At 32.6% G+C, this 26,867-nt stretch overlaps 1 protein-coding gene and 1 long non-coding RNA gene across 2 annotated transcripts; one reads left to right on the top strand and one right to left on the bottom strand.

Annotated features, from left to right (window-relative positions):
- The first annotated feature begins 9,681 nt into the window (after window positions 1-9,681).
- On the top strand, window positions 9,682-10,880 carry LOC107933454 (uncharacterized). The gene is made up of 2 exons (XR_001693629.2): window positions 9,682-10,266; window positions 10,571-10,880. It is a non-coding gene; the product is annotated as an uncharacterized lncRNA (long non-coding RNA).
- Window positions 10,881-21,186: 10,306 nt separating this feature from the next.
- Window positions 21,187-26,232, bottom strand: LOC107933471 (zinc finger CCCH domain-containing protein 54). The gene is made up of 2 exons (XM_016865686.2): window positions 25,891-26,232; window positions 21,187-22,178 (listed from the first exon to the last, which is right to left on the bottom strand). The coding sequence occupies exons 1-2, from the start codon at window positions 26,123-26,125 to the stop codon at window positions 21,325-21,327; spliced, it is 1,089 nt and encodes a 362-aa protein (XP_016721175.1). The 5' UTR covers window positions 26,126-26,232; the 3' UTR covers window positions 21,187-21,324.
- Window positions 26,233-26,867: the final 635 nt, after the last annotated feature.

Raw genomic sequence — 26,867 nt, 5'->3', positions numbered from 1 at the left:
GAGTTTTCAAAACTTAAACAATTATTTCGAGATTTCAAAACATAGTGTCCTAACTTACTGGATATGGCATTTTAGTGTTTCGAGATAGAAATTTTCGAAAGACGAGCTTAGTTTCGAAGGTTTTAAAATGTTGCGTCCTAACTTACTGGATGTGATGTTTTGACTCGTTTGAAATAAGTGAGCCTTAGTTTTCAAAATTGAGACATTCTAATTAAAAGAGGTTTGCATCTTAAAACTTTCAAATTTCCGACATTAAAGACACTTGATAATCAATTAGGTACCAATTTTTGGGCGTTACGAGGGTGCTAACCCTTCCTCGTACGTAACTGACTCCCGAATCTATTTTCTCGACTTTCGTAGACCAAAATTAATGTTTTAAAATAAAACATTTTATAAGGTGATCCAATCACACCTAAAAAGATTAGTGCCGACTCCCGTTTTTGTTTTTCTTAAAGTCGATTCCCATTTTCCAAAACTTGATTTAAAAATGGTTTCGACAGCTTGGCGACTCCGCTAGGGACTAATAAGAGAGTCAAGCTGTGTAATTGATTATCTCTTGTCTTAATGTTGGAAATTAAAAACTTTAAAGTTTAATCCTCTTTGCATTACATGTGTTTGTATTATTGCATGTGTTGCTATATTCTGATACGCATTGCATTTGCATGACTGTTGTGTCACACCCTTAAGTGGGAGTGAGAAGCTACGCCTTCGTGAGGTTTTCGCCTCCGTGCAGGATAGTGGATCACTTTTGGGATACATCCGTACCTATGGTTTCGTGAGATTTTCATCTCCGTGTAGCCATAGGGAAATGTATTCCCTTGAACTGAACTCAATTCAAATGAGCCTATAATGGGTGAGGATCGAGGAATCTGCTGGTTCGGGTACCTCAAACTTTAGAAACAAACCACATATAGAAAAACCGTAAAAGCTCAATATAGATGGAATTATACTTAGGTTATCTTTGTGTTTATTAATATCATATGATAATGATTGTTTTCTTTCTTTTGTGCATGTTATTTTGCATTTAAAAGGTATCGATTCACGGTCAGTTTTTAAGTTAGAAAGTTTTATTATGGAGAATAGACTTCTTGATAGAATGGAGGGCAATCCTAATGTCCATAAATGGTCCAAGGAAACGTTGAAGGATACACATCAGAATTATGGGGTTACACTCGCATCAGCGTGGCGCAAAATAATCTCCAAGAGTTAAAAGAAATATGGGATCAATGTTGTAATGAAGCCAAGTAGTTGTTCTACAATAACTAAGGGGACTTGCAGTATTTGCTTGACAGAAGGATAGATGAGCAATTCAAAGTGAGTGTGGGAGTATCGATGGACACTTCTACCATTATAGCATTTCTCTTTCATATGAAGACGGTTGCCATGTGGATGGTAAGGGTATTGGAAGGAAAGTGATTGATAGAGTGCATGAGACTTACAAAAATGAGTTGGATGGAAAAAATTTTACCTATGATGGTAAAAAGCTCGTTTACTATAGGACCGCTACCAAACAACAAGCTTGAGTTTACTGTTGTACTTATCAGAAACAATGGAAATGCAAGCCCCGATGGCCTGGATAGCTCAAGTAAGCGTGAAAGAAAGTAATTAAAAAAGACCGTATCATACAAAGACCTTTAGAGATTAGCTATGCTGCGAAGGTACCGAGGCAGGATGCTCTGCATGGGTAGAAATCTGAAAGCTCTCAAGAAACATTGAGGATATAGGATATTATTTTAAGGTAGCACATTGCAGAATGGGATACCTACATGTTTGCTAATCTATCTCAAAATAATCAGAACAACTTCACAAGTATTAGAGGAGGTGCATTTAGCTACACGGATTACCCCACAGGTGAGGTCGTAGCTCAAACTCAGGAGGCAGCTGATTATTTACAGACATTGGAGGCACAGGCTGACATATTGAGCACCAATATGAGCTACAATCTGATCGTAGCCAAGAGTTTGTTTTGTTGTTAAAACTTTAGGCATTAGGGCGAAAGTGTATTTGTAATCCATTTATATGTAAAGATATTCTTTTTCTAAATAAAGTTTTCTAAATGAGATTGAATCGAGATCAATACCTTTTGCATTCATTTGCATCTTATAGCATTTCATTGCATCATTTGCATTCAAAATTATAAAAAGACCTTAATTAGTTAAAGTTATTAAAAAGAGAAAGAAAAAGAGAGAGAGAGAGAGAGAAGAGGGTCACGACAGAGTGAAAAAGAAGTTAAATGGGAATTAATGACGTTCCCTTACATATCCCCGACTTTTTTGTCAGGAGGGATAGCTTACTCGGAGAAGGGGGTGTTTAGAAATGAAAAATCATCCCATCAATGTCATATAAGAGGAACGGACTGAACAAAGAAACCTTGAGGGCATTCGCTTATGAACCGGGAAGTTCTTTAAACAATTGGACTGCAGAAGAACTTCCTGTAATCTTTAGGAATTTTACGGAGTAATATTCAGAACACTCTTGTTGCTCTAAAGCCTAGTAGTAATGAGATTTCTTTTGAGAAGTGGGCTCATGTTCAGACATTTTTATTTTCAATAAAACATACTTTTATTATTTATCCGAGTAAAAAATCTTTCATTCTGATTCTTTTGACCTTTGACATTCTTTATAAATTTTCATTTCATGTAAATAGTCATTCTTGAATTCATTTATTCCTTGTATATTCTTTTGTGTGCCTATCATAGATCCTTAGATATCAATGACACGGGCAATGATACTACAGATTCAGAGTTTCTTTTAAGTGCGATATGTGTTTAGAAGAATCTCAGTACTTCGAAGGTGACAGAAATTGTGACTTGTTTCTGAATTTGTTGAAAATGGTTTTTACCCGATGAAGTGGTGGTAGGAAATATAGCCTTAGAGGAAGGAAAGATTGCGAAATTGGAATTAGCTGAGGAGACAAAACAAGACCTTGTTGAGACTATTTTGGGAATTAAAAAATATGGTCCAAAGACGCATGCAGGAGGATTTGCAATTGCCAGGATAAACATGAGGTTTTGGGGCATTGTTAGTCCACCATAGAAATGGATCGCATCAGTTGTACAATGAATGCCAAATTTAAAGGAGTCAAGACTTATGGGGCATGTATGTTATAGGCCCGAGCTCGTCAAAAGTTTCAAGCTGACAATGACTCATCTTTGTGGACATTAACTACTCCATTAAGAGGGGGAGATAGCTTTATATGCCAATATTACAAAGTCAAAAGTCATCCATTTCAAAAAAAAAAGAAGAAGATTATATATAACTGCACAATGCCAAAAGTTTGCAATCTTTTCAAAGATAATGTGCCATACCACAGTACAACAAAGGTTGCCAAAAGAAAAGCAAAAGAAGAAAAAAACAAATTACAGAAGATGACCGAGACTGGTAAAAATTGGCATAAGAAACTACCGCCCACTCTCTATGCTTACGCTGGGGCAAACACCTTCAATTCCAATTGTTTTAAAGGTTCCAACCATCATCCTTGGAATGGGTGCATTGTTTGGCTTTCCTGAGCAGTCTGATGTGCCATCAACAGCTGCGATGGTTAGCTCTAGACGGTGGCCATTGATTTCCAGCTATGGGGCATCAGGCCGTACACAGTCTCTAAAGTTTAAAATGATAGATTCTTTCTTCAAAACAAGTTTCTGACAAAGTGGATGACGGTATCATAGACTTCTATACAAGTTCAGGGAAGAGGAAACCTGATCAAATCATTATTTTCAGGGATGGGGTTAGCATTCAATCAAGTTTTGATCAAGTTATTGAGGCTTGCAAGTTCCTTGACGAGAAGTGGAACCTTAAAGATTGTGGTTATTGTTGTACGAAAAACCATCATACCAAGTTTTTTTTAGCAGGGATCTCCTGACAATGTGCTACATGGTACTGTCATTGACAACAAAGTATGCCATCCAAAGAACAATGATTTTTACCTTGGTACCCATGCTGGAATGATTGGAATCACGAGGCTGACCCACTATCATGTTCTCTTAGACCAGGCTGGGTTTTCGGCTGATGATCTGCAAGAGTTTGTTTATTCTCTATCCTATATGTATCAAAGGAGCACCACAACCATATTTTTTGTGGCTCCTATTTGCTACGCTCATTTGGCAGCTTCACAGTTGGGGGCAATTTATGAAGATTAGGGATGCTTCAGAAACATCATCGAGTCATGGTGGGATGTATGCTCCGAGAGTAATCTCTGTATCTCAGCTTTCTAGGTTGAAGGATAAAGCCAGCAACTTCATTCTTGTCTGCTGAGAATCATTGAACCATCTTTTTGTAGGGTTTGACAAACAACAGCCAGGACTGCTGCTGGGGCAATCCCTTTCTCATGGGTTTATGAATCAAGATTTTTCCTCCAAGCTTTGATGGAGTCAAGAATTGAACACCTCTAGTAAACTTAACTTGAAAGTATTCTTCCTAAGCAAATGTACCAAGAATGGATGACACAGACTTATGACAAAGAAGGTTCGTCCAAAAGAATTTCATAAAGGAAACCTTGTAGTAAAAGAGATCCTTCCCATGCAAAAGGATGCTAAATTAGAAAGGGCCATATGTTGCGAAGAGGGCTTTCTCTAGAGGTCCACTGATTTTGACAAGAAATGGATAGGAAGAATTTATCTGATCCAGTGAATTCAGACTCGGTTAAGGAGTATTTTGTCTGAAAGAGAAGGGAAGCCAAGGTGAAAACCCGCAAAGGGCACTTTGGGACTTCTATTTCAAAAAAAAAAGAAAAAGAAAAAAATAATAAAAAGAAAAAAAAAAAGAAAAAATGGAGAGGCCAAGGTGAAAACCCGCAAAGGGCGCCTTGAGACCAAAGGGGTTTTGAGTTGAAAACCCGAAAGGGCAGCTCAAATTTTGAAAGGCGTGCAGTGATCTTGCTATACTAGATTCGACAAGAAGTGAAATATGTTACATACCGGGGCATCAACAAACTACTTTGGATCTTTTAAACACATGTTAAACTCAAAACAGTCTTCACGGAGTTCGCATACGGAAGCCTAAGCTGTGATATCTGGGGCATCTGATTTTTTTTGTCCTGTTTACTATCTTTGGATTCTCTTTCTTCTTAAAGATAGATTAACGTCCTTTGTTTTTTGATAAATCATTCAAATTATCCTCAAGATCAATTTATTCGTCCTCCATTATTCATAAAGTATGTTGCATAGAAACAATGACTGATGAACTAAATATCTTTACAAATGAAGTTTTGCATATTACTCTGGAAATTTCTAGATAATACAAGAAACTGAAACAGGACAATTGTTTAAAGAATTCCCATATGTGAGGGTCGGATGTACTCGGGGAAACTAAAATTTCTTCTTCAGTCTAAATGATGGTTGAACAAATCAAACAATTCGATCCTGAGAGAGGATCATCTTACAAACATTTTTAGCAGGTCATAGCATTTGAAGAATGGTACAAACCCACAAGCTGAGTAGGAATGAGACTTCGAGAGAAGTAAGGAAAACTTCGATGAGGGAATAAGTGATGACGTCCGAAATAGGGGTCATATTCATAACATTTTGCATTATAACATGTCTAATTAGGAGAATTTGACTCACTTCGATCATAGCATCCTAATTATTAGGCATGAACTCATACGCATTCTACAGGTTATGTCTTTTATGAGACAATGTATATCAGAGAAACAAGATTTGGCATCCCTGTGTTTATAGGGAACAGATCGAAGATAGCAGATCTGACACTCCTGTGCCTACAGCGAAGCAGATTGAAGATTTCAGCATGGCATCCATGTGTTTATAGGGAACAAGTTGAAGATAGCAGATTTGGCATCCCTGTATTTATAGGGAACAGATTGAAGATAGTAGATCTGACACTCTGTGCTTACAGCGAAGCAGATCGAAGATTTCAACATGGCATCCCTGTGTTTATAGGGAACAAGTTGAAGATAGCAGATCTGACACTCTGTGCTTACAGCGAAGCAGATCGAAGATTTCAACATGGCATCCCTGTGTTTATAGGGAACAAATCGAAGATAATAGATTTAACACTCCTGTGATTACAGCGAAGCAGATTGAAGATTTCAGCATGGCATCCCTGTGTTTATAGGGAACAAGTTGAAGATAGCAGATTTGGCATCCCTGTGTTTATAGGGAACAAATCGAAGATAGCAGATCTGACATTCCTGTGATTACAGCAAAGCAAATCAAAGATTTCAGCATGGCATCCCTGTGTTTATAGGGAACAAGTTGAAGATAGCAGATTTGGCATCCCTGTGTTTATAGGGAACAAATCGAAGATAGCAGATCTGACATTCCTATGCTTATAGCAAAGCAGATCGAAGATTTCAGCATGTCATCCCTGTGTTTATAGGGAACAAATCGAAGATATGGCATCCCTGTGTTTATAGGGAACAAATCAAAGATAACAGATCTGGCATCTCTATTTCGACGGAGAGCAGATACATAGCAGATCTAACCTTCAGATGATTTTATTGAAGCAGATCCAAGATGATTTGGCATCCTTGTGTTTACAAGGAGCAAATCAAAGACACAGCAGATTTGGCTTTCACGTATTTAGGCTGAAGCAGATCTAAGATGATTTGGCATCTCTGTTTTGCCAGAAAACAAATTGAAGAAGCAGATTTGGCGTCTCTGTGTTCGACGGAGAGCAGATCGAAGATATCAACATGACAATCCTGAGTTTGCAAGGAGCAGATTGAGGACCATGAAGTCTGAAGCTGATGAGACCGGGAAAAATGAGTCCTTTTATAGTCTTTGCTCTATTCTCGTTACACGACAATGAGCAAAGAGGGGCAGCTGTAATAACCCATTTTTGCCCGGCCCATCTCAGTATTTAAAATAATAAACCCCTAAAAAATAAAAATAAAACAAAGTCCAAGTCCAGTACAAAATTACAAACTTATAATTTGGCCCAATCGGAATGGCCCATTACTTGAAAGGATTTAAGGTCCATCTATAAGCTTGACTCATATGGAAATATAATCTTTAAGGATATGCAATCTTAGATATGATGCAATCTTAGATATGATACAATCTTAGATATGATATGCAATCTTGATACAATATGCAATCTTGAAGATATGATCTTGTAATCTTGGAGATTTAATTTGTAGATATCTTTTAATCTTAACCGTTAATGTAATTGATCTGTACCGTTGGATTTGGGGAGGCTCAACTATAAATAGATGCCTCTCCCTTCATTGTAAATGACTTGAGTTTTGGGAAGCAGTAAGAATTCTTAAAAGCATTCACTCAAATTTCTCTCATTCTTGCGTTCTTACTCTCTGTGGTCTGTTCTTATTTTATTCTTCGTCTATATTAGTTTTTCAACCTTTTTTTATTTTAATTTCTTCATTTTTCAAATATTTATATTTATTCATATATTTTATACATTTGATTATGTATTTTATATATTATAATATTTAACCTTTTTATATAGTTTATTTTCAAATATATATTTTCTATGCATATATATATTATATTATCATTTCATGTATTTTGAACTATTGCATTATATTTTTATAATTTGTAAATGTTCTATTTATTCATTTTTTTTGTGTATGTCATTTATCTTATTTGTGCATAGTTTCATTTTTTTATATGCTATGTTTAATTATTTCTTTTATGTGCTATTTTATGATATATATTGTTGTATAATTTTTGCATGTATTATGTTTTTCTTTTAGTTTACTCATGTTTTTATTTGTTTATTATCTTATATTTACCCTAGTATGATTTTTTTCATTAAACGTATGTTCATGTTATTTAGTTTTGTCATAATGATATTATTTATGTTTGTATGGAAATGTTAGAATATTTTGTACATCTATGCTTCATGACACATTAATATGTCATCCTAAAACGTCATTTAAAAATAATATTCCAAGGTTTTTTTAAAAAAAATTAAAAGGCAATGCTTGATGTTTGAAAACTTTAACTTACTGGGTTGCGACTTTTCTTGTTGAATTCGAATAGTCAAGCACCCTTCTAAGTGATTTTGAGTTTTCAAAACTTAAACAATTATTTCGAGATTTCAAAACATAATGTCCTAACTTACTGGATATGACGTTTTGTTGTTTCGAGATAGAAATTTTCGAAAGACGAGCTTAGTTTTGAAGGTTTTAAAATGTTGCGTCCTAACTTACTGGATGTGATGTTTTGACTCGTTTGAAATAAGCGAGCCTTAGTTTTCAAAATTGAGACATTCTAATTAAAAGAGGTTTGCATCTTAAAACTTTCAAATTTCCGACATTAAAAACACTTGATAATCAATTAGGTACCAATTTTTGGGCGTTACGAGGGTGCTAACCCTTCCTCGTACCTAACCGACTCCCGAATCCATTTTCTCGACTTTCGTAGACCAAAATTAATGTTTTAAAACAAAACATTTTATAAGGTGATCCAATCACACCTAAAAAGATTGGTGCCGACTCCCGTTTTCATTTTTCTTAAAGTCGATTCCCATTTTCCAAAACTCAATTTAAAAATGGTTTCGACATATATATAATTGATTTAAAAGGAAATATACAATGAAATAAATTTAAAGGAAAACACATAAAACAATAGAAGGTCAACAATGCATGTAAAAACACGATGTTCAACCATTCAAAACTGATAATATAAGAAACATTTACATATATATAAGTATGAAAACAAATTTATAACAAAACAATATAAACAATATACAAAACAACATGGAAACAATTTGAAAACTATTTAATATGAAAAATTACAAATGAGCAACATATGAAAGGGTTTGAAATGATTTGCATATATAAAAATAAAACTAATAAATAATATTAAAATAAACATTGTGAAAGAAGAAATTTGGAACAAATGGCATGCAAAAATATATTTAAAAAAACATATCTATTTAAAGGTAATGATATATATATATACAAGAATAAAAATCAATGTAAACAATATAATGAAGATATAATAAAAATAGAGAATAAACAATATGCATGACAGAATATCAACTCAATGTATAATAAAACAATATATACATGGGAAATTAATATGAACAAATTTTAGAATGATAATAAGTAGATTTAAAATAAATGACTGAAAAAAATTTTGAAACCAATACATGTATATAATTTTAACCTAAAAAAATTTTAAAACTAGGCAACGCATGAGGAAATTTGAAGTAAAGTATATATTGAAAATAAGTAATAATCTGTGGAAGAACTCTAAAATAAATATTGCATGAAAATAAATATGAAATACCGAATAATCTAAACAAAATGTATTGCCTTAAAAAAGATAACACATAAAATAAAAGCTTAATAGAATTAATACATATATAAAAGTGACAGATGAGGATGTAAAAAAATAAAGACCTCTAAAAGAGATAAATTGTGTATAAACAAATTTTATATATATATATAAAGAGAATGATTAATAAATCATAAAGCAAAAAGTATTTTAAAATAAGAAATCTATTAAAGTAACAAGTGTATTAATATACATTCATATAGATTTAAAAAAAAACAAATACATGTAAAATAACATAGGTATGATAATATGTATAGGGATAAATTATAAATTAGTTACATTATATATTATATGCATAAATGATTTAAAAATATACTTATATATATAAGGAGAACTACATGTATAAAATACATGGATTTAATAATATATATATAGAAATACATAATATTGTATAGGATATTAAAATAAGTCCACACACATTCAAACATTGAACATGTTGCTAAATAATAGGCTATACTAAGAAGACTAAATTAAAGTTTAATTAAAACAAGAGAGATAATTTGAAAATAAAGCAGTAACCATAAAGGACTGATATGCAACACGAGTAAATGCGTAGGGATTTAAGATGGAAATAATCCATCCCCCAAAACGCAGTGTTTAAGCGCGGATCAAATTGCAATAAGGTACAAATCACAAGTCCAAATCAAAAAGAAAAAAAAAGAGCACGGTGCATAAGGCGCAATTGAAAGCTCGCGTGAATGTGGAGGACCTGGGGCGCAAATTCCCCGTTCTGCATGAGAAAGAGCGGATCCGGGTCACTTTCCGGGTTGGCATACGGACCCTCAATGTCCCAAACGGTGCCGTTTCGCTGTTAATCAATAAAAAGAAAGAAAAAACCTAAGACCTAAATGCTTCAACAGACTAAAGAAAGGATAGACGAAAGGGAGAAGAGGGGGGAGAGGGGAACGACGCCCACAACGCCTCGGTCTTTGCCGATTTCGATGTTTATCTGTGCTCAGCGCCTTCGCCTCCATCGTGGCACCAGTCTGAAACCCCTCAAACGCAAGTAAGTTTTCTTCTCCTTTATTTTGCTAAAATTTTTATCTACCAAAGCAAAGAGAAAAAAAGAAAATAACAATAAAAAAACAAAAGGGAGAATCTTAATCGGAGAACCACCTTCGATCTTTTTGAGTATTGTTTCAAACTTTTCGTTTGTTTTGATTTCTTTTTTTTTGCGTAATCTCTGTGAACCCCTTACAATTGATAATCTTTGTGGCTTTATAGCCGAAAAAAGATAAAAAAAATACAACAAACTTTTATGCTATCTGTTTTTCTTTTTGTCGTGCTGTCTTTTTTGCATTTGTGCGCAGGTACTAATGTACGGAGCTTGGTGGTCGTATGATGCTACGCTGGCGGTGATGACGAAGGGTTGCTTGGTGGCTACTGCGGCGCCTAGCAGAAACCCTAGGGTTCTGAGTTGGCTGAAGTTTGTTTTGAATTTTGGGCCATTTGGGCCGGGGTATTTGGGTTAGGTTATGGGCTTGTAACTGGGCTATTGGGTTGTATTGAAATTTGGGTTTGTAATGGACTGATGGACTTTTATTTGTTCTATTCTTGTGGTCTGGGCCCGGGCATAATTTGGGCCTTACATCTATAATAAAAACAAAATATTAGAAGTAATAAATAACTTAAGAATTATATTTCATATCCAAACATAATATTCATATATTAACAAAAAGTTACATGATTCCATTAGTTTATATGTCATAATCCATATGTTATAAAATTTTACAACCTCAAAAAGTTTGAGATTCAATTTATTAAACTGAATTTGGTTTATAAGCTCATTGTTTGATTGTTATATAATTGTTATTGCTTATGCTTTTTTTGTTTATTTATAATATAAGTATTGATATTTTTGTTTGATTATTTTATAAGTAAAAAAATGTTTCATTTTTCAAAGCCCCAAAAAATTCATTTAATTTAAATGAATATATTTTACTTTAATAAGCGAATGCGGATACAACTTTTAAATTTTTTTATTGAATATATATTAATAACTTGATAATAAAAAACAAACAAATATGAGAAAAAATTTACCTGTTCTGTTCAATAATAATCCTCCTCCAATTTGCAACCGTTAACTAGTGGGGTTTATGTACCATATATCTGTCCAATTTGATTGGATTCAAGTTGTTATTTAACCATTAAAAATTAATTTTATTTAATAATATGTTCACAATTCAGAATTAGCTTGCACAGAAATGGAAGGGTATTCTAAAGGATTCGTTTACTCCGATTTCTAGACTTAACTAATCCTTCAACTTCAGATTCAGCAACTGAGTAAACAGGATAAACCATGATTTCGTACAAAATAATAGCAAACTCCAATACAACCATGATAAAAAAAAGAGAGAACAAAAATGATTTGCAAACAATTAGTTTGTTCAACTTTCCAGTTTTATGATCAGACCACAAATTTTGGGTTCCACCAATTGATACATGTGGTTAGCCATAAGAGATTGGGCAAGAAAAATATGATGCCAAATGTAACACCTCTAACCCGTATCAGTCGCCAGATTGGGGTTACAAGGTATTACTTGAACTAAATATCATTTTTTTTGTTTTAACATTAATACATGCACACACTTGGACTAACTTTTAAATCAAACTATTATTAATATCACATAGCCAATTGTAACTTTGACACAATCTAGTATAATATTAAAACATATAAACTTTATAAGTCAATATCTATATATATGTATTCAAAAACATGAATTACCCATATCAAGCCGTGAACATTTTAAAATAAACATATACATGTTCGGTTATAACTAAACTACTTTCAATGCCATATCACATATAACTCATTAACCTATACAACAATCAAAATTCAAATAATCCATTCAATATGCAAAGCAAAAATCGAATCAATCCACTTCATACATTCAAGACATTAAACAAATTTGATACTCATAAAAAAATATATATACCACTCCACCATAACACATTGCCAATTATCCACAAAGAGCTTAATCATAATCCAACAAAATCGAATTTAAGCATGTAAGTTAAGCCATTTTCTTATGGCCTTTATGTACAATGCTATCAAAACAACAAAGTCTCCCAAAATATTATCCTATACATGCCATAATGTTAACTTAGGATTAACTAAGAAGGGGTACCAAAACGTTGCTGGCAAGTGTGATGACTTCGAAGATGGTCCCGAGTATGGAGCGGATCGAAAAGAAATCTAAATACGAGACAAGTGAACACACCAAATGAGTTTTCAACTCAGTAAGTCATAAGCCATATAATACAAACAATTAGCTGAATATGTCGATCTAGAATCTAGAAAGGTTAATAGATTATCGAAATTATCAATTCAACTACTAGTCAAGTCTTACTGTTAACTCAAGGTATCATATAGCCGAATACCTTAATTCCTTCCTGTAATATTTAACAACGATGAAATAGATGTATTCATGTACCTATGTTTAAATTTTCATGTCCCCAATTTCCTATTCGGACAATAGTTTTGCCCTCCATTCAGTTCCTGCATTTATTTTATCAACAACCAATTTCGCGCACGTAGTGCTCAAGCAAGGAAATTCATATCCATAGTACCATGTTAACCCGCACACATAGTGCCTTAGTAATTCACATACATATTGACATTCTATTCTGCACACAGAGTGCCATACAAATTCGCACACATAATGCCATTCAAATTCGCACACATAATGCCAAAATCATTTCGTTTAAACAAGTGATTTATTCAATTAACTAAGTATAATCGGTCACATGCCTTTCAGTCAAAAGAATACATTGTTAGAATTGTGTGACCCAAATTCTAAGAGATTGCTTGCAAGTCAAGTTAAACAAAAATATATTTTCTTTCTAGAAGATTTAGTATTTATTAGTATAATATATTTAGCATTTATTAGTATAGTTTATTTGACTTACTAATTTAGCCTATAAATAGGCTCCTTTACAATCTTAGAATAAAAGAGACACCCATTAGATTAGAACTCATAACACATTCAGAGAATTTTGTGTTTACGTTTGAGGGTTCTTTGTTTTTCGGGTTTTCGGGGTTTAGTTTTTATCTCCATCTTTTGTACTCTTCATTCTTTTGCCATTATAGTAAAATTATCTTTGCCCGTGGTTTTTTATCCTCTTTTGAGGGGTTTTTCCACGTTAAATTTTTGTGTTCATCTTCTCAATTTCTTCTACTATTTTACTTGTTCGTTGCTTAATCGGGACGATCCTAACAAGTGGTATCAGAGCTAGTTTAACTTTCATAGATCAGCCCGGTCAGAGATGGCAGCAACAAGGTTTGAAATTGAGAAGTTCGATGGTGAGACAAATTTCAATCTGTGGCAAGTTCGGATGATGGCAATTCTAGTTCAAAATGGCTTGAAAAAGGTTGTTACAGGGAAAAAGCCTGAGAATCTAAATCAAACAGAATGGGAAGAGCTTGATGAAAAGGCCTTGTCTGCAATCCAGTTGTGCCTCGCGAATACAGTATTGCAGGAGGTATTGATGGAGAAGACCTCATTCGCCTTGTGGAAAAGGTTAGAAACTCTTTATGCGACTAAGTCTCTGGCTAACTGTTTAGTGTTGAAACAACGCCTATTTATGTTTCGCATGAACGAAGGTGAGCTTCTTAAAGATCACATCAGTCAATTCATTACTCTTTTAAATGGTTTAAAGAACGTTGAGGTTCATATTGACGATGAAGATCAAGCTATGCTATTATTGTGCTCTTTACCCTCTTCATACAAGTCTTTCAGGGAGACCCTGATTTATGGCAGAGACAAACTCTCGTTTGAAGATGTGAAGGGTCATTTGTTGAGTAGAGACAAACTCGACAATGAGTTTGATTTGAATAGCAAAGCAGATAGACAAGCTTCCGTTTTGGTAGCATCAAAGAAACGAGACAAAAGGTGTCGCTATTGCAAAAAGTTAGGTCACGTCAAAGCAGATTGTTATAAACTGCGAAATAAAAGAGCTGCTGAGAGTAACGAGGAAGATGTAGCTGGTGCTAATTTGGTCGATGAAGGCAGTGATGATTTCTTGTTAGTGTCAACGAGCGATAACTCCAAGCTTACGTCTGAGTGGATCCTAGATTCAGGATGTTCTTTCCACATGTGTCCCAATAGAGAATGGTTCTCCACATACAGTTTAGTTGGAGGTGGAGTTGTGCACATGGGAAACGATTCATCTAGTAAAATAATCGGTATTGGTACTGTTAAAATTAGGATACACGATGGGACGATTAGGACACTCTCAGATGTCAGGTATGTACCTGATTTACGAAAGAATCTTATCTCCTTGAGTATTTTAGACTTGAAAGGATGCAGAATCAACATCGAGTCGAGCGACATTAAAGTATCTCGTGGAGCTCTCGTTTTGTTAAAAGGTAAAAGAACCGGCAGTCTTTATATTCTGGAAGGTTCTACAGTGACCGGTGAAATCGGACGTCCCTCGTCCATTACGGAGTCAAAGTCAACTCATTTGAAGCGGAGGCAACTTGGTCATAGGAGGGAAAAAGGTATGACCGTTTCGTTGAAGAGAGGTTCTCTTTTGGATGCAGGTTTTGAAAAGTTAGGGCACTGTATTCGTGAAAATCAGACCCGGGTTAGTTTTGATTTGGCAGTGCACAAGTCGAAGGCTAGAAGTCTTCCAGCTTCTAAGCATAGATTCGACTCAGTTAATTCCCTGCATAGTTCAAGATAGGCCCGTGGCGGGTTTTGGCAAAGATGGCATTGAAAGAATTTGTGTCAAGGTGGAGATTGTTAGAATTGTGTGACCTAAATTCTAAGAGATTGCTTGCAAGTCAAGTTAAACAAAAATATATTTTCTTTCTAGAAGATTTAGTATTTATTAGTATAATATATTTAGCATTTATTAGTATAGTTTATTTGACTTACTAATTTAGCCTATAAATAGGCTCCTTTACAATCTTAGAATAAAAGAGACACCCATTAGATTAGAACTCATAACACATTCAGAGAATTTTGTGTTTACGTTTGAGGGTTCTTTGTTTTTCGGGTTTTCGGGGTTTAGTTTTTATCTCCATCTTTTGTACTCTTCATTCTTTTGCCATTATAGTAAAATTATCTTTGCCCGTGGTTTTTTATCCTCTTTTGAGGGGTTTTTCCACGTTAAATTTGTGTGTTCATCTTCTCAATTTCTTCTACTATTTTACTTGTTCGTTGCTTAATCGGGACGATCCTAACATACATAAACGAGAGGAATTCTTTCATGATATGCATACACTAATTATGTATAAAATAACCAAGTTTAATTGCTTATAGACTTACATCATTTTAGATGAAACGGTTGCAATCGGCTACTCGATATTCTTTGCTTTGCCCTTGCTTGATTCCCCTCCTTTGGGTTCTTGAGCTAAAATAAATAAATTAAGTAATTTAATTACATTGCTAGTTAGTTATATCCCATAATATTAATGATTTCATATCACGAGAATCACACGGCTAAAATTTGATTTTTTTCACCTTAGGCTTTTAAGCCATTCGGCTATTGTTCACCTAATACCACATTACTATCCATAACCCAATCAATATTTCAATAAAACACCTATATTTATATATATGTACATACGGTAACCACTCCTTGCTAATTACTCACATATATATAAATTTAATAATTTCCATTTCATCTTATAACCATCGTTGTTCAAAACATTGAATCTTTAACTAAAGTTTATCTAATGTCTCAAGGCCGAATGCATATAAATTTTTAGCATATATATAAAGTTTATACTTTAAATAATTTATTCACATACTAACAAGCCGAATATCATCTTCACTAAACATTTAAACCATAATTCCTTAACAATCTTTTCACTTTCGGCATTATCACTACCAAAATAACAATTGCACATCACTTTGTCATTTAACACAAAGTTTCAACACATAACCACCTTGACCGAATACTTCTAAAAACTATCAAAAGCTCCACATTTGTTCATACCATCATTTAAGTTCACCAATATCTATTTAGCTAGCTCATTTTCACCTTTCTAATATTTCTATCCAAAACATAAAAACACTATCTTCTTAGCATTTATCCATTATAACCGAATGCACATTTTGTCACCAATTCAAAAAAATTCACATATGGGTTATAATAAGAGCTTGACTACTAACTCAATTTTCATAAAATTTAATAAAAATAACATAAAATCCTACCTTAATTAACCCTTAAGATGGCCGAATGCCCTTGACATTTTCCTTCTTCTTTCCCTTATGTTTTCGGCAATGAGGATGGAAGAGAAACATTCTATTTCCTTGTTTTTATCACCCCCTACTTAATATATTATAACTTATTTTATATTATAACATATTTCAATTATATAATCTATTATTATAAAAAGCATATAATTATTGTATGCCAACCCCATTACCGTACCCATAATTTAAAAAGGTAAAATAGACATGCAAATCCACCCTTTTAGTAATTCAACAAATTAATCCCTTGGACATTTACCTACCACATTTTTAAAGTTCTCAAACAAGTCCTTTTTAGCTAATTTTACATCCAAAAGACAAAATTAAAATACCAAATTTTCAAACATATTAATTCAGTCATTAAGCATATAAAATATATGTAATTAAATAAAAAAATAAATTTTTATGACTCGGTTTTGTGGTCCCGAAACCACATTCCGACTAGGGTCAAATTAGGGTTGTCACACCAAATACACTAAGATAAGCAAAGAACCTAAACCTCACATGGAATAAACAAAGAAAATTTTAAAATCACATAATCTGATTCACAGCACATACCATCAAACATGTGTTTTGGAACAGTAAAGTTTCAGCATCAGCTGTAGAATTTATATAATAAAAAGGACTGATACCTCGGATTTTATTATGGCAAGTGCCAAGCAAAGATTATACTTTTCTAGGATGTAACTCACAAGATGTAGAAATACTTCAAACAACAATACTCGAATAAAGAAGACTATAATTTGAAACAAGATGAAGGGCATCATAACCGAAACAAGCACATGATTAACTTTATCCACAAAAATGTCTAGTAATTAAGTGTCAAACAACAATAACCTAAGAAGCTACATGAAAATAGAAACTACAAATATTTAAAAGCATCCAATGTAATAAATGACATTTCTCATGTAATGTTCCCATAAAACTTTTACTAAAATAGATGGATTCATCAAAACAACCTCATAGCCAACTTAAGCCAAAACTGCTGCAACCTTCTTCCTCGGTGTTGCTTCAGTACCTAGTATCATGATCCAACATAAATATTTAACAAAATGAAAGGGGAAAAGCCCTTAAACTAGAACAAAATATGTTTATATAATGAACTAGCAATTTCATACCTTCTCTGAAACTAGTCTTGAACCTACGAGGAACGTGGCAAAGGTACCTCATCCTACCAGTTCAAGTGGTCTTTCTTCGGATTGCCTTAGTAGCAGAACAAGTTGCAATGACAGTTCAATAAAGGATCAACCATAAAATGAAGCTTCCTCTTCTCTGAATATATCATCAAATAGCAGGCCTACAATATCTAACTGCATTAATAACGCTTTATTCCTTTTTTCTTTCTTGGTAGGCAAATACATAGGCAAGTTAAAACATCTGAGCAATTAGTGACAATCAAAGGCAAGCAGCAAGTAAAATTGTTTCCAACATCATTCAGTAGAACAAGAGAAAGATTACTCAAATTAGAGTAGGAAATTACCCTCATCATTAGAAGAACCAGATTGCTCAACCATCTTAGTATGTTTTCCAGCCTTTTTAAGCCACTTAAACATTTCAGTTTCCTGGGTGAATTTTCATCCAACAAAGCCATCAGGGGAAATCATGGATATTGTAACCTCGGCAGCTCATATCAAATGTAAAACATAGGAATTTTTCTTAAGAATGCTAGAACTATCTTACAATGGTTAGTAATACAAATGATAACGAATAAAATTGAGTGTATGCTGAGAAAGACTAAAATTTAGAAAGACTAAAAATAGATTAATACCTTGATAAATACGTTTGCAGTTCCACTCTTATGAAGACTAGGATCTCGCTGAGAATACAAGATGCGAATAGGGTTGTTATACAATGAAGTGAAATTAAGTAGATCCAATGCCCTAGCCACTGTAGACAGGAAGAACAAAAGCGCACTGGTAATTAATTGAATAATTCAAAAGAATGAAATTATAATTATCTAAAACACCAACTTGTTCTTTCAAAAAAAGAAACATGAACTTGAAAGAAATGAATCATAAAAAGTTAATTTCTAACATGCAAGTTCGATCCACTCTTGGGGAGTTGCAAACATGCATTCTATATCTAAAGACTACATACATTATGAGAAGTTCCAAAGCAAAACTAACAATTAACCATTTTTACATTTCCAAGAAACATTAACAATTAACCATCAGCAAGAAATACCTAGATACTATAATACACTTAAACTTTGCAATTAAATTAGATTACAAAGTAATTACCAATAATGTTATACAATTATAATAATTGCATAATATCTTTCAATAACTACATTCCCATTCTAAAAGAACTCACAGTCGAGATGACTATCAAACATCTTTCAATTGTTGATTATTTAATAAAGAACAAGTTTTTAAAGTTAAGTAGAAGTCTAACCACCACGAGGATTGTTATAGTTGACATAGCCGTAGCCGAGAGAACGACCGGTAGCCAAGTCCCGACAAACTCTTACTGAGGCAACCTAAGCCACCTGGCTAAACGTTTGGAAGAGTTGCTCATCAGTAACGGAAGCATCAGGATCCCCGACATAGAATGAAGTCAGCATAAACTGCAGTCCCCCGGGTTTGGGAGCAGCGTCGTTTGGCCCGAAAACTGGCGCCTGATACTGAACATGAATTTGTGCCATTAAAAGAACTCTAATCCAACTCTTTTAGATCCTTGTTTTTTATTTTTTAGTTTTTACAAAAGTTCAAAAAAAAAGGTAAAATAAAACCAGTAATAAAAACATGTTGAAATTATAAAAGAAGAAGAGGAAGAAAAAATGGGAACTTACAAAGGTTCTCACAAGGGAAAGAAGGCAGCTTTGTGGAGGCGAGGAATGAGTTGGATATGAATCGACAGTTCCCAATGACAGAATCGACAGAGGTACTACTTTTACAACAACGACGAATTGATGAACAATGGGTGAACAAATACAGGGTAAAATTGTCTGGGGGAGAAATTTTTCTATTACGTTCGTTGTTGAATAGGTTATTCTTAGCCCCCTTCACCGAATGATGATTTGGTAAATCAGATGAATAGAAGAGGAATAGCCATTCGCCGAATGAAGAAAACAGTGAAGCAAACTATGGCTTAACTGTTCATCTAAGAATAAGGAGGGAATGGCTATTCCATTCCCTTCAACCAAACGCGGCCTTAAGGATAATGTCCAACATGCCTCAAGTTATTCAACTCGTATTCCTGATTCACCAGCTTGGTGTAATATTTGTCAACAGTGGCAACTCTCTTCATAGTGATATATAAATATTTTTTGGTATCTTCCAAATCCGTTTTATGGCCTATGTTTGGAGTTCATGTGCGTGATTGCTCCTTTTAACAATGCTATCTCCAATAATGTTCGAACATGCATTTTATCTTTAGATGTGTAATGTGTCTTATCATTACACTTATCACTTATTGGTGATATATAATTTTTAATTGGTATAACCACGTGTTCTCATCCGTTTTATGGTCCGAGTCTAATCCTGTTTGGACTAGGGGTGATGTTCAAATAAAATCCTCCTTAACAATGTCCACTTCAAGATTTAAACTTAATCTAAATACTTGAGAAATCATTTGTTATATAATTTTCATTAAAAGGAGGGATAAAATAGGATGGGCCTCGAATTATAATGTATTATGTGAAAGAACAATTTTTGGCATTGTAAGTGTGGCATCGTCAGCAATATATACAAATTTAATTGAGAGAAAAATATGCATATATGATCAAATTATAACCATGACGTACAAAATTAAACCCTAAAAGAGAGGCCTTAAATCGAATACGTTGCTTCCACACTTAAAACATTAGTTCATTAAACAAATAACTTCCAATTATTAAGGAAATATTACCTCAAAAGACTTCATAAATTAATTTATTTAACATTCAAAATGCTTAAACGAATAACTTCCAATTCTAATGAAGCGTTCATTATATATGAGCTATTATGTCATATACAGGGATTGTAATCGAGTTAGTCTAAATTATTTATTTTTTATTTTTTAAAATTAAATAATCTATTTAACTTAATATAATTACTACATAAAAAAATTAGTATTTAAAATAATAAAATTTTAGAGTTGACATTATTAAGAAATATTTACCTCGATCAAAATAAAATTAGACTTAGACAATAAAATAGATGAGGATACTAATCTAAACTCGGTGACAAATTAAGGAAAGTAAGAAAATATAATTCCATAATTAAAATAAATTATATTATTCAAGTGTACTTTAACCTTTTTTTTAAATATATGCATGTGATGGGATTTGAACCCCTAACAATTGCATTGTAAAATTTAAACATTACCATTTCACCAAAACTTTATCTTAAAATATTATGTATATTTTTTTACCTTCATCAATTGTATATATTGATAATGTTATTGATTGAGTTGGTGCACGAGTTAACTGGACATCAACCCAAGATTGATAACAACACCATAATAAATAATTATAATGCATTTAATATTCTTAATCTAAACTATTTACCTATTTAAATTTTGTTTTATTCATAATTTAACCTAATTATTTCATTTTAAATGCATATGTTAAATGTGTTATTATTAATCAGTTTTAAATCATATCTCGTACCTTTTAAATAGAATTTTTAGTGTTGTTTATATATGATAGGTTAAAAGGGATTGATATGCATGTTTTTATATACATGGATATAAAGTTCGAGTAAAAGTGATTAAACAAATTAAAGAGAAGTGAAAATCATTTGAACACAGGAAACTCGAAGCACAAACATTACATAAACATTAAACAATCTTTACATCAAACGGCACATTACATTAATTAAACCCACCCTTGATTTACTCTCGATTTTTACTATTTTCAGTGATCTTACACTGCATGCTATTTATTTCACTAACTCTGTAATCCAGTCAAGATGTGGCAAATCCATATCCGCCATCTCAACCCCGTCCCCGTCCCCATCCTCATCCTCATCCTCATACTTAATACTATTGTTCTTATTTTTCTTATTATTCAGCTCCCTTTCCTCATCTTCCCTCATCTTCAATACCCTCAAACTCTTGAGCAAAGTCGAAACCCCTTCCAGTTGATGTGGCGGCGGCGGTGGTGGTGGTGATGGCTCCACATATTGTGCCTGCATTGACGTGGAACCTTCTACACCACCTGATGGAGACCCCATCATCATCATCATCAGCTGATGATCTCCTCTCCTTTTCATCACCATCCTCCCCTTGTGTGCAAAAGGGCCGCTGAATTTGGAGTCGGACCTCAGCTGGTCTGGTGTGTGGGCAAAGAAACAAACCTTACGTTGGCAGAACATGCCAGCATTGCATGCACGCGTGCGGTACTTGACGGGGTGCAGCCAGTACTCGAATACGCCGTGAGCGAACTCGCAGGCGTCGCCCTTTTGGCATTTCCCGTTGCGGAAGGCAGGGCAGGCAATGGCGGTGTAGGGGAACTTGCGAGGGTCCCGGCGTTGAGCCTTCTCACCACGGTGGGCGTAGGGGCACTCCGTCCAATCGTGGCTGCGCATCCTGGTGCAGCGTTTGATCTTGTAAGCGTACATGCGGAATTCATCGGACCCATAGATGGCTTCATCAAGGGCATTGTTGTATCGAGCCAGAGCTTGAGCCTGAGCCTGAGCCTGTGCCTGTGCCTGTGCCTGAGCTTGAGCTTGAGCTTCAGCCTCGGCCTCAGCATGGGCCTGGGCAAGATTAAAGCTGGAGATAAACTGTTGCTCTGCGAATTCATAGAAACTGGGATTGGTGACACCTTTCGACATTTCTCTAGATTAATGGGAAATAACGAGATAATCCAAAACCAAATGCAGGTGCAAAATATTGATTGATCTTATTCAAAGGCGTTAACTAGTGCAATTAAGCAAGCAAATCAAGCGCCCCAAAGAAGAGATGAAAATTAAAAGAAACTATATCAATATAACGTATTAGCTAGGTTGAGTCTATTAATGATACAAAGTGATAATAGCAGGAGAATGGATTTGAGTAGAATTATAGTGAGCTGCGGGAATTAATAGAGGAAGAAGAAGAAGAACAGAAAAGGGCGAAAAGCCCATGACTGCATGCTGCTACCTTACTACAGAAACCAAAGAGACAAACAAACAAATAATAACAATAATGATAAATAAAAAAGGTTGTAGGAGAAGATGAAACACTTGGAAAGTTAAAATGGATTATATAGAGAGAAGTAGGGTTAAAAACTAAAAAAGTAAAAGGCAAGGCATGGTGAAAGTTACATTAGTACTCCATAGGCCATACCCATTAACCTGATCTTTCACCTAATAGTAACCGACGTTTTTCTCTTTCTGTCTCTAATGAAGCATTTGCTCCTTCCTTGCTTTCACCCTCCTCTAGCCACATGTTTTTCTTCCATCACTCTACACTTTCTGCTTCCCCTTTTTAATTTACCAACTTTTCTCCAGTATCTATCTTATTCTTTGTTTAATAAATCTCAATCTTTTTACACAACATTTAGGTTTGTGTCAATTTGGTTTTAGATCCCTCTATACTAGTGGTTCTTTTAAAAAGTTAGTTAAATTTATTTGTGCAACAAAATTATAAGATTTTTTTATAGGACTGCAATTAAAAGTTTTAACCCACAAATGAAATTTAAAAAAAAAAGATCGATATAGCTACTTCAATTGTATTTTAAAAATAAATAAATGTTTCATGTTTATGGAATTCATCACATATGCCTAATATTATATAATCCTATCAACACTATCATACCTTGGCATATCCCTAAATATCAAAGATGAAGACATATAGTTCAATTACTATAATGAATGGCTTGAGCCCTAGATTAGTAAATTGGTGATGTGTTGTTTTCAAATGGTAGTGGATACGTATCGATCAGTACAAATTGTTTCAGTCTTAATTCAGTATCAACTAGTATATGTTTCGTCTTGTTCCGGTCAAAATTTTAGTACGTTTTAGTCATTTTGATATGTTTCGATTAATACCAATTTGTATCGGTACGTACTTGTCTATAACTGATTAGTACAAAATTTTGACATTTTAAATCAATTTTTAATTTTTTTATCTTTAACCATTTTAATTTTTTCAAAATTATGTTTAAATTGAAAAGTTATCATCAGCCTAAATAATAATTTTAAAAAAATATAGATTGATATAAATATACTTATATAGATATATTTGCATCCATATATAATATAAATTAAAAATGGTACACTAAAACACATTAATACAAATATATACTAGCACTAGCACTAAAATAAAAACAGTAAGATATTAACTACATTAGAGAATAATGTGGATTGCAGTTAAGTGCGAACAATGAAGATTAGAGTAATAAAAAAAGAAAAAGAAAAAAGAGATGGCAATTGCAAATTAATTAATTAATTAATTTTGTGAAATTAAATTGTTGGGTGACATTGAAGTAGAGTAGCATATAGCTTAGGAAGGAAATGGAGGTTAAAAACAGTAAATGACATGGACAGTCACACGTGTTGATTATAAGTAGGCGTACTTATATAAGGACAAAACTGAAAAGTTAGATTCTATGGTACAGGTGTTGAGAGAAAGACATTACTCAGCAACCATGCCATGTCCACACACACACTCACTCACTTGACAAATTTTGTAACTATATGACAAACCTAAGAAACTAACTCTAATTCCCTCGCGGGACTAATATTTCATCCATTCTTTTATGTGAAAATATATTAGTTTATTTATAAATAAATAACTTTATTTTAACCATACAAATTATATATTAATTTAACTTTTAAGCTATAAAATCAAAACTTGATATAAATTCTGCAATCTAAATCTTAATATAATAATTAAAATTAGTATTTATCTATAAGTCAAATAATTTTTTTTATTTTGTCCAATAATAAAGGTTCATTGACATCTGCATAAAATATCATCTTTTTATTTATTTATTTATCTTACAAGGAAATTATATAAATAAAATTTGAAGTTTGGACCCTTATGATTAGAGTGTCAAACAAAAGACTTTACCTATTGGCGTAGATTATAATAAATGGATTAAAAATTAAATAAAGCAAAAAAGAAAAGAAAAAGAAGAGATTATATTTTAATATATAAAATTTAAATTATTAATTCACCTCAATATAATTGCAAATGATCTCTAGCATATAAGTTGTTTTTATTTATTCAAATTTTGTGGGGACCTTAAATGTTGAAAATTATATTTTTAATTAATTTGACTTAAGTTAATTACCCAAACCATTGAGATGAGAGTAAGTAGTTGTAACTTCAAAACTACGCATGTTTGCATTCAATATAATGCTAGTGGAAGATTTTATTTCACAAGGAGCTTTTAAGTATTTTTTTTAGTTAAGCTTAATGTAGTTTAAAGTTGGGCTCAATTATTACTTTAGTATTTAGTTTATTTTGTATATAATTTCATATTTGAAGTTTCAGAACCTCATATTTGTCACTTCAAAATCTAGTTTTGCTAAAATAATCTGACATTACATGATTCACACATTTTTTTCGAATTAAATAAAAAATTCAAAATTTTTTTATATAAACTCAGAAAAATTCAGATATTATAAATTATATATTCATTTTTTTAAAAAATAAATTAAATACAAAAAATGTAAGAAAAATCCAAAAAATAAATTATTTTTAAAACACATAAAAATGACATATTGCTAAATTAAAATAACTCTTATAGTCCTTTGGGGCTATAATTACAAAACAAATATAATAATATATTTTTAAAATAATTTTTTTAAAAAAAGGAAAAATAAAACAGCAACATTTCATGAAAAATAGAAAAGCATTTAAGATTAATAAAAAGTATTATAGATATTTATATATTTATATTATTTTTGTGTGTGTGTTTTTTTGAATTTTTGCTTTTTTTCTTAATTTTATGTAATTTTTTTTAAAAAAAGAAAGAGTATATTTTTATAATTTCTGGAAATTTGTTATCTTTTAAAGAATTTTCTGGTTTTTCTAAATTGGTATTCATTAATTTATATTTTTATGTATTTAAAACATTTTTGTATTTAGTAAAATCGGTTATAAAGATTTTGGCATTACATTTATATATGCTAGTAAGAAGAGATGATTGGGAAGAAAATGTGATGGCATCCCATTTTTTAAAGAATAACTTAATAGATGAAAGTAATTCCCAATTTTATAGAGGAAGAAGGCCAAGATCCTCAATTTTTTTTTTACTACTTTCACAACCTTTGATTTTGAAATATATATTTATGTCAATTAACATCGCTAATTAATGAGTAGTAAAATTAACTAATTTTACCTCCCTACTGAATTTAACTTTTTAGATTAATTGTTCATGACCATTGCAATTCATGCCTAAAATCACACCATCTTTCTTCACTACTTTTACCTAAAAAAATTCAACTAGAGGATCTCAAGATGTAAAAACATGTCCAAAATTGAACGTGAATTAAGTAAATGAATCATCGTACCTTTGTTGCTGCTTATCAATTTGCTTCCATAATCATACTTGTCAACAACCGTTTCTATGTGAAACCCTAAGCATCTTCGACATTGATTTTTACGATAAGCTTCATACTCATCAAAAGATATCAGACGTTCGAGCAACTTGAATAGCTTAATTTTCAGCATCAGTTTGGTGTAGCAATAGTAAATCATTCGGCGAGCATTTGAAGTATGAACTGATCTCACTAAATCAGAATCCATTGAATTCAAAAGATTAATATGATAGCAGATTGAAAGCTATTTGAAAGAAAATATATTTCGATACGTTCAATAGTCGGTGGAAACGTTTTAAAATATAAACTTTTTGATACGTGGTGATTAAAAACTATTTGAAAGGAAATATATTTTGATACGTTCGATGGTCGGTGGAAACATTTTAAACTATAAACTTTTTGATACGTGGTGATTAATGTAAGAAAATTGACGTAGTTTAATTAGTGCAATTTTTATTTTCAAATTTTAAATAAAAATTAAATAATTTTTACAGTGATGCTTTACTTTCAATAACTTTAATAAAAAAGAAAAACATCCAAATGTATATATTGGCATCTTAGTTAGGTTATCCCCCTTGTTAATTAAACCACTTAAACAATAAATCTACTAATAAAAAGAAAATCTAATTATGTTATAGTTAGATCATAGCAGTTAATGTTGTATCATCCAATAAACCTGGTGAACAATAGCTGAAACTTGCCGTAAAATGATGGAATTGTGAACTGTAAATAAATCTCAATTAATAGATCATAATTGTAGGCAAAATCTTAATGATTTTGTGTATATAATAAACCTAGCTACATTGTTTTCTAATCGAGTTGGTGTTACGAGTCACTAAGCATCAACTTGATTAATAAAATATTTTTCTATAATTAAAATAAGTTATATCATTAATTTAAGGGTTCTTTAATCTTTTTATTTTTTGAAAAAAAGCTAATAAATTTTTTTA

This window comes from Gossypium hirsutum, chromosome A12, assembly GCF_007990345.1.
Source record: "Gossypium hirsutum isolate 1008001.06 chromosome A12, Gossypium_hirsutum_v2.1, whole genome shotgun sequence".
Taxonomy (NCBI): Eukaryota; Viridiplantae; Streptophyta; class Magnoliopsida; order Malvales; family Malvaceae; genus Gossypium; species Gossypium hirsutum.
The sequence above is the reverse complement of the archived record's forward strand: the minus strand, read 5'-3'. Positions and strand labels throughout refer to the sequence as shown.